The sequence below is a fragment of the Pelodiscus sinensis genome, chromosome 19, assembly GCF_049634645.1.
Source record: "Pelodiscus sinensis isolate JC-2024 chromosome 19, ASM4963464v1, whole genome shotgun sequence".
NCBI classification, from domain to species: domain Eukaryota; kingdom Metazoa; phylum Chordata; order Testudines; family Trionychidae; genus Pelodiscus; species Pelodiscus sinensis.
This window is the reverse complement of record NC_134729.1, coordinates 12,741,377-12,753,819: the sequence shown is the minus strand read 5'-3', so window position 1 is coordinate 12,753,819 and position 12,443 is coordinate 12,741,377. Positions and strand designations below refer to the sequence as shown.

Below are 12,443 nucleotides of genomic sequence, written 5' to 3'. Positions count from 1 at the left end.
CTGCCTAACTTTTGTCAAGGTTTTTGCAAGGGGCTGCAGGGGAGAAAGCATAAAGATACTTGTTTGAAAACTGGTGCAATTGTCCCTATGTCACAAAATGTTTGCATGCAAAAAATCCCCCCTCCCCCAGGCAAGTTCATCTTTGTGGACAGGCAAGCCCTCCTGCTGGCAACAAGTTGTTTACACCCACTTGCCACAGCAAGTTCAAGCTCCTGTGAAGTACAGAAGTTTTGTCATTCAATTGGAGGTGTTGACAAAGCCCGGTAAACAGACACACCTACTATGTTGAGAACCAGAGTCAATGGCACTGTGCTACAAGGCATGAGGATTAAGCCTTCAAAGGCTGATAGTCCAATGTCTAGTTTCAGGTCTGGTCAACATAGCAAATGTTCAGCAACCGGAAAAATAGCTATGCTACTCCCTGTAGCTATGCTAAGCCCGAAGGTAGATAGAAACACTCCTTTGCCAACCTAGCTCTATCTTCCGACAGGGAGATGGTAAAGATGGAAATTCCCCTTGTGTGGCTACACCTTGAGCCTACATGACCAGGTTACAACAGCACAGCTACGGCACCCCAGCTATTGACACCGTAGTGCAGACAGAGTCCTACCGTCCCAAACCAAGCAAGACACAGACACACAGCATCAACAGTGAGGCTGCACATGCTTTCCTGGCCAGTAATCCCAAGCAGGCAGAAAAGAGCTGGTTTTAAATAGAGGTTTCCTCTTTGCCCATTGCAAAAACAAAATAATTGCACAACTCAAAAACCGGGCCAAATCCAGCCAGCACAGACCCCTAAGAAGTCTTTTTCTAATGGGGTGCGTCTAGACTGGTAAGATTTTGCGCAAAAGCAAGCGCTTTTGTGCAAAAACTTGCCAGCTGTCCACACTGGCTGTTTGAATTTGCGCAAGAGCACTGACTTTGTAATATACAAAATCAGTGCTTCTTGCCCAAATACTTTCACGCTCCCGCTTGGGAAAAAGCCCTCTTGCGCAAGAATACTTGCACAAGGCGGCCAGTGAAGACAGGGAAGAACTGTTTTGCACAAAAAAGCCCCCATGGCTAAAATGGCGATCGGGGCTTTCTTGTGCAAAATCGCGTCTACACTGGCCACTTTTTGCGCAAAAGCATCCGGGCCAATCTAGACGCGCTGCTGCGGGAATACTTTTAATGGAAAAGTTTTTCCGTTAAAAATATTTCCGCAAAATCATGCCAGTCTAGTCGCAGCCATGTACTTAAAGGGCCAGAGACCGACCCCCCCATCCCATCCCATCTGACTTTGCTTATCTGCAGGGCGAAGCCTGTCCATGGCCGTTAACAGCCTCTAATCAGCTGCCTGTTTGCCCTGTATCTGGGGCCCATCTCGCCGGTCAGGAGGCCTGCGGGGAAGGCGAGGCCCAGGCCCTGCTCCTCACCACCCCACCCCCCCCCCCCCCGGGCCAGGGGTGCGAATCCTGGGCAAACGCTGCGGGGGGGGGGGGCTGTTCTGCCTCCCCCGTCCTGCTGGATGAGTCGCCTGCTGGCAGCGCGGGGGGGGGGGGGGGGGGGAGGGGCTTGTGCCCCGCCCTCTGCTGGGGCAACCACACTCCAGCCACTTGTGTGGCACCGCCCGGGGGGGCCACACGCCCGAGGCAGGGCCCCCCAGCGCCGAGCCTCTGCCCCAAGGGACCCCCCCGCCTGCCCCCCCTCGGGCTGGGGGTCCCTCCCGCCTGCCCCCCCCCTCGGGTCTGGGGGTCCCGTAAATCTTGGGGTCTCCCCCGCTACGGGGGCCATCTTGGAAACAGGGGGGGGGATCACCTCAGCCCCACTTCCGCTCCAGGCGCCCTCCTGTGCCCTCATTTCCGCCTGCCCGTGCTGTCAATCATTCCGCGCTGGGCGGGAAGGCCAGCCAATGGGCGCCCGCGGGGCGGGCGGGCCGAGCGCGTTTCTCTTCCGGTTCGGCGCCGGAAGTGCCGGTCGCCGTTGGAAACGCGGCCCGGGCAGGAGGCTGGCCACAGGTGGGGGGGCCTGACTGCGATCTCCCCCCCCCCGCCCCGGAAGTGACCCGCGGGTCCCTGGGGGGGCTGGGTCGGCTCTTGTCCCCCGTACCTGGGGGATTCCCCATCCCGGGGGGGGGGCGCTGGGCCCCTGTACCTGGGGGATTCCCCATCCCGGGGGGGGGGGGGGCGCTGGGCCCCTGTACCTGGGGGATTCCCCATCCCGGGGGGGGGGCGCTGGGCCCCTGTACCTGGGGGATTCCCCATCCCGGGGGGGGGGGGCGCTGGGCCCCTGTACCTGGGGGATTCCCCATCCCGGGGGGGGGGGGGCGCTGGGCCACTGTACCTGGGGGATTCCCCATCCCGGGGGGGGGGGCGCTGGGCCCCTGTACCTGGGGGATTCCCCATCCCGGGGGGGGGGCGCTGGGCCCCTGTACCTGGGGGATTCCCCATCCCGGGGGGGGGGGCGTTGGGCCCCTGTACCTGGGGGATTCCCCATCCCGGGGGGGGGGGGCGTTGGGCCCCTGTACCTGGGGGATTCCCCATCCCGGGGGGGGGGCGTTGGGCCCCTGTATCTGGGGGATTCCCCATCCCGGGGGGGGGCGCTGGGCCCCTGTAACTGGGGGATTCCCCATCCCGGGGGGGGGCGCTGGGCCCCTGTAACTGGGGGATTCCCCATCCCGGGGGGGGGGCGCTGGGCCCCTGTAACTGGGGGATTCCCCATCCCCGGGGGGGGGGGCGCTGGGCCCCTGTATCTGGGGGATTCCCCATCCCGGGGGGGCGCGCTGGGCCCCTGTATCTGGGGGATTCCCCATCCCGGGGGGGCTGTGGTGTTGGGAGGGTTTGGTTAAATCCCAGAGAGCACTTCTACCCCCATCCCGTTGCAGCCCCTTCCCCCCCCATTCCTGAGTGTGCTGCAGCTGGGGGTGAAGCAAAAGGGCAGCATGTGCCATTCTCCCTGGCTCCGACCGGACTGACACTTTCTCTCTTGTCTGCAACTTACAGGCAAAGATGGGCCGCAGGAAGTCAAAGCGGAAGCCCCCACCCAAGAAGAAGATGACGGGCACCCTGGAGACGCAGTTCACCTGCCCCTTCTGTAACCACGAGAAATCCTGTGACGTCAAAATGTAAGCAGAGCGGCGTTTCTGGTTCCAGTGCCGGGGCGCAGCCAGCTGGACGGCTGTGCTAGGGCTCCAAAGGGTGCGCTTACACTGCCTGTCGCTTCTCGGGGTGAAGGGGATGACCTCATTCCCATCTGGGGCTGGGTCAGGAAGTCCTTGCATTGTGGGGTTAGAGGTGTTTCCGGGGGGATGCCAGGCATTCGCTGAAGTGTCATGCTGGCCACTGCTGGAGGTAGGACACTAGGCTGTAGTCTTGGTCTGGTGTGACAGGGGGAGGAAACAGGGCTAGATTGGCCTATTGGTTTGATCCAGTGTAGTAGCAAGGGAAGGGTGGACAAAACAGAGTAGATATTCATATCTAGCTCTATAGTGATTAACGCACTGGGCCAGGACTCCAGATATATTGATTCTCTTTCCAGTTCTGCCCCTGGTCTGCTGAGTAGGCATGTAAAAATCCCATTTAACCAGTTAATCGCTTAAACAGAATCTCGCAGGTGGAGGGACCCTCCAGCCCGGCTAGCTCACAGTGATCCCCTGCCTGCAGCACGGTGTGCCAACCAGGCTGGAGCAGCCCTCCCATCCATGTTGGACAGAAGTTAGCTCCAGCCCAGCTGGACCGCCTGTTAACCGGTTAACTGTTTAACCGGTGAAACTTCATGTCTCTCTGCCTCGGTTTCCCCGTTTGTAAAATGGGAATAATAATGCCAGTGTCATTTATATATTGCTTGAGGTCTACACACAAAAAGAACTAGAGCTAGGGGCTGTAGTTGCTATTACTATTAGCACTTATAATCTGTAGATTGGTGAGCCATTTGTCAGGTCTGGCCTGGCAAGGAAGGGGAATGTTACAGAGTAAGCTGGGCCAATTGGTCTCTTCCAATTGGAAATGAAAGCCAGGCTAAAAGGGGTCCATTTGGTTTGATCTGGCATAGGACAGAAAGAGGGATATAAGGCTAAACAGGCCAGTTGATTTAATTGTAGTGTAGTCTGTTTGTGACAGGAAGAGCCATATGGAAGCATTTCTGTAACTAAGGAACTTACTTTTTAAATGATATAAGAGAGCAACTGTAATTAGCTCACAGGAAGGGCATCTGGGGTTTTGCTATACAGGCAGTCCCCGGGTTACGTACAAGATAGGGACTGTAGGTTTGTTCTTAAGTTGAATTTGTATGTAAGTCGGAACTGGTACATATTGTAGGGGAAACTCTAGCCAAACATTTCTCCAGAGCTCAGTTTTATTCTCCCACACCTCGCTTCCCTCAGTCCTTTATTCTCAAGCTGAGGTGTCTGCTGAGAAAAGCCGCTCTGCATCTTCCTGGTCTGCTGGAGGGGGGCGCTAGCTTCGCGTCTCCCTGGTCTGCTGGGGGGAAGCAGGTAGTGCGGGGTTCCCTCACCCTGTTTGTAAGTAGGGATCCGATGTAAGTCGGATCCATGTAACCCGGGGACTGCCTGTACCCTCATCAGCAAGTACTACTGAAGCGTGACTTCATATCATGGATCACTTCCATAAAAGTAGTACTAAAGTGCCACAAGATTTCCTTCTTGGGGTGAAGCTTAGGAAAAAAAATCCCCTGTTTTCCTGTTCATGAGTGTATAATCAACCACACTGGAACTCAGGTTTGTACCATCTCAAATCCTGCACCTTTCAGAGCAGTACAGATGGTTTGCACATTTCCACCTTACTTATCTTCTTGCCCAATGCCTAAATGTTCAGTTCTTTTAACCTCTCATAAATCCTGAGATGGAACATAATCCGTTGGTGAAAGCAGAAGACCAGGAGTCAGGACTCCTGGGTTCTTTTTCCAGCTCTTGCAACCAACTTGCTTCACGATCATGTTGGGCAAGTTGCTTCCCTTCCATTCACTGTTTTGTGTCAGTAAAATGTGAATAACTTAGCAGCTCTTGGGTTGTGATGCTTAATTTGTTAATGTTGTGTCTTGTTTCAGTAGGTACTGTTGAGAAGTGCATTCTTCTGTTCAATTTCTCAAACCACTTGCTCTTGTTTGTTTGCTCTTTGAGCTTTCCTTTGGAAATATTTGCTGTTGGAATATTGTTTTCTATATTCCAGGGACCGGGCTCGGAACACTGGCGTAATATCATGTACTGTGTGTCTGGAAGAATTTCAGACTCCCATAACATGTATCCTTTGCACTTCCAATGACTGAAGCAGCGTCTCTTTACAGTAGTTGGTTTTCCCCATGAATTGATTGAGGGAAACATATATTTTCACTGCAGTTACACTTCAGCCACGGAGGTCTTGGAGTCCAGGTTTTGCTGAGCCCCAGAACTTTGCCGACATATGTCCAAGTATCTGCAAGGTTAGACCCTGCTCTGCTTACAGTCAGCAGCAACAGTTTCCTGGGAGCTTTGCCGCGGGTTAGGTGCTTTCCACGGGATCAGAGCACAGCTTCTTGTGGTATTTTGGCACTTCCTGTTCCAGCCCATGATGGAAACTGGAAGCAAAGAGGCAGCAGCTAAAATAACTAGACAGTCATACAGAAGTGCTCATAGATTCCAAGGCCATGGAATGTGATGTTCTAGGCTGACCTGGATAACACAGGTCACAGGACTTCCCCAGAACAATTTTGTTTGAATTAGGGCTGGTCTTTTAGGAAAACACCCCATCTAGATCCTATCAGTGACTCCAGGAAAAAAAGCTTGTGTGATGCACGTAACTGTTAGGAACTGAATCCAGAAGTGCATATTAAAAAAATAGAATTAACTTCCCAGCTTGCTTTCACAAATTGACTTTTATCATCTTGAAGCAGCTGAAGATGATTGCCTGGAGAACACATTCTTAGTCCATGTCTGCAGCAGGTTCAGGAACATGGTTGCTATGATAGGGAGTTAGGTGCGATTATTGATAACCAGGCTGTCTGCTAACTTCACCCTGTAGTACCTCAGTTTCCCCATCTGAGGTGGGGATAATGATACTCTGCTCCCTTCAAAAGGTGCCTTAAGATCTACTGATAAAAGCGCAAGGAATAGACAGAGCGGTGATTAGAGAGAAACAGACATTTAAAAAGGAAAGTTAAATCTTAATGAGGAAAATAGGAAGGAACATAAACTCTGTCAAAAGAAGTGTAAAAATGTCAGTAGGAAGGCCAAAAGGAGTTTGAAGAACAGCTAGCCAAAAACTCAAAAAGTAATAGCAAATTTCAGTGCCTGAAGAGCAGTAAGTCTACTAAACAACCAGTAGGGCCATTGGAGGGCTAAAGTAGGTCTAAAGGAGCACTCAAGGATGATAAGGTCATTGTGGAGAAACGAAATGGAATTTTTTGCATCCGTCTTCACGACTGAGGGAGTGAGAGAGATTCCCAAACCTGAGCCATTCCTTTTAGGTGACCTATCTGAGGTATTGTCCCAGACTGAAGTGTCATTAGTGGAGGTTTTGGAACAAATTGATAACTTGTTACTGTTAAGTTATCCGGACCAGGTGCCATTCCCCAAGAGTTCCGAAGGAACTCAAATGTGAAATTGCAGAGCTGCTCACTCTGGTTGTAACCTGTCTTTTAAATCCGCATCTGTACCCAATGACTGGAAGATAGCTACTGTGATGCCAATTTTTAAAAACAGCTGTAAAGGTGATCCTGGCACTTACAGGCTGGTAAGTCTAACTTTGGTACCGGGCAGATTGGTTGACACTATAGTCAAGAACAGAATTGTCAGACGCAGAGATGAACTTAATTTGTTGGGGGGGGGGGGGGGAGTCAATATGGATCCTGTGAGGGGAAATCCTGCCTCACCGAACTACTAGAATTCTTTGAGGGGATCAACAAGCATGTGGACAAAGGGGATCCAGTGCCTATAGTGTACTTAGGTTTCCAGAAAGCCTTTGACAAGGTCCCTCACCAAAGGCTCTTAAGCAAAGTGAGCTGCCACAGGATCAGAGGGAAGGTCCTCTCATGAACTGAGAACCGGTTAAAAGACAAGAAACAAAGGATAGGAATAAATGGTCAGTTCTCAGATTGAACCGAGAGGTAACTAGTCATGTCCTGCCGGAGTCCATCCTGGGACCAATCCTATTCAATCTATTCATAAATGATCTGGAGAAAGGGGTAAACCGTGAAGTGGCAACAATTGCAGATGATACTAAACTGCCTACGAGAGTTAAGTCCAAAGCAGGTGGCGAAGAGCTTCAGCAGGATCTCCCCAAACTAGGTAACTGGGCAACAAAATGGCAGATGAATTTGAATGTAGAGAAATGCAAAGTGATGCCCATTAGAAAACATCATCCCAGCTCTATGTATGTAATGTGGGAACTAAATTAGCTGTTCCCAATCAAGAGTGAGGTCCCGGAGCCATTGCGGCGAGTTCTCTGAAAACGTCCTCAGTGGGCAGCAGCAGGCAAAAAAAGTGACCAGACTGTTAGGAATCATTGAGAAAGGGACAGAGCAGGGTCTCCCGGCCTTTCTTATACCATGGACTGGCAAACCCATTCACAGACTTTTGGCGGATCAGTAACATGCTATTTGCATATTCATTCTACATGATGAATATGCAAATAAAATGTTGCCTGGGCCCCAGAGCAGCCATGAACAACTGGCTTCAACTCTGGCAGTCACCATGTGGTGAGTAGCTGGCGCAGATGAAGCCGGCTGTTTGTGGTGGCTCCGGGAGCCAGGGTTGGGGTACACCCCGGCCCCCTGAACCTCCCAGTGCCAGCCCTAAACCCTAGAGCCCCCCACCCACCAGAGCCCCCTGTGCCAACCTCCTGTTTCCAGAGCCCCACTGAACCTAATCCCCACAGAGCCCCTCCCTGTGCCAGCCCCCACTCCCCAATATTAGCCCCATCCCCAGAATCCCCCTGTGCCAGCCCTGCCCACATAGCCTCCCTACCACTAGCCCTGCCCCCAGAGCCCTCCAGTGCCAGCTCTCCATCCCAGACACCCTAGTGCCCCCCAGTATCAGCCCCCTGCCTCTTAGAGCCCCCCCATCCCTTATAGCTTCCCATTACTAGCCCCCCCCGCGTTGCCTCTCAGCTGCCAGCTGAGCGCCACTGCCTGGGTCACGGCTGCTCTAAGGCTGCTGTGCTGGGCTCTGTGCAGCCCTCCCACCATGAAGCAAGACTCTTCCACGTCCAGGAGGTGACCCCACCCTTGCTGAGAGGTGGGGCAGGATACCCTCTCCCAACAGCTGTGATGGGAGGGGAGGCGCTGGGTGATGTACCCCAGTCCCGGCCCCCAGAGCTGTCACAGCCTGACAGCCAGTGGCTTGCAGCCTGGCACCGGTCCTCAGGATAGCTGTTGGGAACCGCTGCGATAGAGAATAAGACAGAGAATATCTTATTGTTCAACCTGTATTTACTTGTTCCCATCACACAAGAACTAAGGGTCACCAAATGAAATGAATGGGTAGCAGGTTTTAAACAAATGGCAGCATTTCTTCCCACAACACACAATTCAACCTGTGGAACTCCTTGCCAGAGGATGTTGTGAAGGCCAGGACTTTAACAGGCTTCAAAAAAGAGCTACATAAGTTCATGGATAACAGGTCCATCAATGGCGACTAGCCAGGATGGGCAGGAAAGGTGTCCTTGCCTGTGTTTGTCACAGACTGGGAATGGGAGACAAGGGAGGGATCACTTAATGATTCCCTGTTCTGTTTCCTCCCTGTGGGGCATCTGGCATTGGCCACTGTTGGATGACAGGATACTGGGCTAGATCAGTGGTCCCCAACCTTTTGGGGCTGCCGGGCACCCGGAGACCGGGCCACACACGCACCCGGGGGCGGGGCCATGCACGTGCCTGGGGGCGGGGCCACCCATATGGTGCGCACCTGCTGCTGGCGCCACCCATGCGCTGCACTCCCGGGGCTGGCTCTTGTGCTGCACGCCATGGGGTGGGGCTGCCCATACGCCGTGCGCTGGGGCCGGAACAGCCTGTGTGCTGCATGCCCAGGGCTGACGCCGCTCATGTGCCGCGCGCCCAGGGCTGGCATTACCCATATGCCGCGCGCCCAGGAGCCAGCACAGCCCTTGCACCGCACACCCGGGGGCGGGGCCGCCCAAACGCCATGCGCCCGGGGCCGGCACTGCCCATGTGCCGTGTGCCCAGGGGCGGGGCCGCCCATGTGCTGCATGCCTGGGGCCAACGCTGTCCATATGCTGTGCGCCCAGGGAGCAGGTCCAGCCCCGTTCACCCGTTGGGCGCACAGAAATGGCCCGGCGGGCGCCATGGCGCCTGCGGGCACCACATTGGGGACCATTGGGCTAGATGGACCTTTGGTCTGACCTAGTGTGGCTGTTAATATGTTTGGCCCCCCCAGTGCTGTCACAAAGGGCTGGCAGACACAGGTGTTGTGGGGAAGATCAGACCAAGTGAATTCCACACTTCGGGGCATTGGTAACACGAGTGGGGGTAGCCTTTGTGTCATCTTCCTTGACCTTTGAGCCTCTCAGATCTTTCAGAACCAGTGGACGTGTACAGCGACTGGATAGACGCTTGTGAGGCGGCCAATCAATAGCAGCAAATGGGCAGGAAGCTCGTTTGTACTAATTCTGGATGTTACAGTATTTGTACGTGGAAAAAATGTGCTAGTTCCATCACATGAGACAATCGGGGCTTTGGAGAAGGTGGCTGGCGTTTTAGTAGCTTTTCCATCCAAGGATCTTTTTATAACTGTTGTTCCTTTTCGGCAATTGCCCTGGGGCCCACGCACGTGTAACGCTGCTAAGGGACAATTTGGAAATGCTGCTCTAGTTTAAGGGGGTGGGGGGAGAAATATTTTGTTTTGCTCAGCCCGGCGGTTTGAAAGTTTACAAGGTAAGAAACGGCTTGTCACCATGATTAAATTGCAACTGTTTATTAAAAACCCGAAACCAGCCACTAATCCTAGCCTGGCCAAGAAGTGCCCTTTTGCTGGCTGGATCCCTGTTGGAATAGGCTACGTCTCGGCTTCCATCCGGCTTTTAATAGCAGTTGAAATGTTGATTCAGAGGCAGTCTTGCCTGGTGACTAGAGCAGGACAGCTGGTTGTATGGAGTCTTGGGTTCTTTTCCTGTGTCTTCCACCAGCTTCCAGTGTGATCCTGGGCAAGGGGCTTCCCCTCTTAGGCACCTCAATTTCTCGCTCTAAATCAGAGTGACCAAACACTCTGACCTTTATAAACTGCTTTGAGAGCTGTGGACACAAGCACCATTAACAGTGAGATTCTGTAGAACCTCCTCCTTCCAGTCCCAGGTCTGGATGTTGGTGTTTGGCCACTTTCGCCAGAGGGGGGACTCATGGAAAAGTCCCCAGCTGCCACATTTCATTGTGACTTACCTAAGTGGGGGTGCTGCTGTACGGGGGTGTACGTGTCCTAGCGCAGCTTAAACTGGTTTGAATGAGCAGTTTGGCAGCAAACAGGACAGTTGCCCTGGCACAGAAGGCTGATTTTCTCAGGTGGGTCCCGCTGCAGCTGTCTGCCCAGATTTGCTCATTTATCCCTTAATCAAAGTACAGCAAAACTTCAGTCCTGGAGGGCGGGAAGTGAATTGGGCTGCGGTGTCAGAGAACTGGGGGAAGGGGGCGACAGGCGTCTGCAGTGTGGAAGGCGGAGGGGCTTTTGCTACGGCTGCACGTGTTGGAATCATGGTGACAGGCGTCTTTTCCCTTCTAAACATCCCGACACTACACTGAGCAAAACCTCGGCTGCTGCGGCTCACAGAGCCACGTGGGGGCCGTTGCTCGGATGGTTTATTTTCGCAGTCACTTCAGCAGTGGCAGACCCCGGGCTGACGTGAATTTGGGCCTGCAGGGAATTGTTTGCGGGGGGCGGCATCAATGGGAGTGAGAGGGGAAGGGAGGAGGAGCTAAGTTAGCCACCTTGGGCTCCGTTGGCTTTTACCTGCTGCTTTTAGCTTGAGGAAATGTATCGGGGCTTCCTTGGATCTTCCTGGAGCGCAAGGGCAGAGCCTGGAGCTCCTTCCTGGCCACTGATTGATTTACAAGCCCCCGCCTCAGGGCGCTGCATGGGCCGGGGATTAAGCTGGTTTCAATTCCAGGCTGGGTTTGGTGCGAGTGCAGAGAAGGGGCTAGGAAGTGGCAGTCCTGGGTTTGTCTTGGGAGGGGGCTTTTTAGACAGAAATTGTTTGCAGCTGTAGAATGACCCTTTAATAAATGACGTTATGGGGGGAAGTGGTCTGCATGTGCCCTTTTGTTGTCATTGGTGTCACACGGATTCTGGGCCCAGAGACGGGACTCATTTCCCTGAGGCAGGTGGGGGTTTGCGCGAGCCGCGTTGTTGCATGAGAGAGCAGACAAGCAGCAGGAAATGCTGGGTTCTTTTCCCATCCATAAGCAAATTCTCCCCTTGTGCGGTGCCTCAGTTTCCCCCTTTGTAAGATGCGGGTCAGTGTCCTCTACGTGCCGTGAGTGCATGGCATTTCTGCCTTGCAAGGAAGAAGGACTCCGAATCTGCTGATGTGCTGTTCCCTGCCCGTGCCCTCTAGCTCTTAGATGGCCGAGCGCTTAGTGTGTCAACAACTGCCCCCCACAAACCCACGACTGTGAGTCCGAGCCTGGGTCTGCTGAGATTGAAAAGTGTAGATGTTCCTGCCTGGGCTTTGGGGCCTGTCCCACCTGGCCGGGGCTCCAAGCCCTGGTTCCAGCCTGCGTTGCAACATCTACACTGCTGGTCTTAGCCCTGTAGCGGAACCTGGCTGCCCCCGTGGTTCTGTTTCCTCCGTGGTCTCTAATGCAGCAGGAGCCTGGACCCACATGAGTTTGGTTGCAAATGAGCCTGAATCCCCGCAAGCCACAGTCTGTGGCTGATGCAGCTTCCTAGAGGCGAAGAGGTTTCTGGAGTCCAGGCATGGCCAAAGCCAACTTCCTTACTCAGCAAAATGAGCCAAATCTGCATGAGGCCACGTTCCAGCGAAGGACAAAAGGCTGCAGCGTCGGGAGAACGGGAGTGGCTGTGGTGCAAGAAAATCAGCTGAGCAGGCGCTGTTTGCTCGGAAAGATTGTGCTGGGCAAACAGCTTGTAAAAGCCTCTGTTACCTGGTGTCAAGTGTCAGGGGGTCGCCGTGTTAGTCTGGATCTGCAAAAGGACGAGGAGTCCTGTGGCACCTGGCAGACTAGCAGATGGATTGGAGCATAAGCTTTCGTGGGCAGAGACCCGCTTCATCAGATGCATGTAGCGGGTCTTTCCACTACATTCATCTGACAAAGTGGATCTCTGCCCACGAAAGCTTATGCTCCAATCCATCTGTTAGTCTGCCAGGTGCCACAGGACTCCTCGTCGTTGTTACTGGTTAGTGGTGGTGTGGGGAGAGCTCGCTGCGCCTTTTCCCTGCACTCCATGGGCTTGAATCGGTTCCTTGGTGTCTGGTAGAATCCGGGGGGAATTTGGCTGTCCCAGG

At 53.8% G+C, this 12,443-nt stretch overlaps 1 protein-coding gene across 1 annotated transcript; it reads left to right on the top strand.

The window, feature by feature from the left end:
* Positions 1 to 1,866: 1,866 nt before the first annotated feature.
* On the top strand, positions 1,867 to 11,217 carry ELOF1 (elongation factor 1). The gene is made up of 4 exons (XM_075902353.1): positions 1,867 to 1,997; positions 2,982 to 3,103; positions 5,166 to 5,236; positions 9,498 to 11,217. Exons 2-4 carry the CDS (start codon positions 2,988 to 2,990, stop codon positions 9,560 to 9,562), a joined length of 252 nt encoding a protein of 83 aa, XP_075758468.1. The 5' UTR covers positions 1,867 to 1,997; positions 2,982 to 2,987; the 3' UTR covers positions 9,563 to 11,217.
* The last annotated feature ends 1,226 nt before the right edge of the window (positions 11,218 to 12,443 follow it).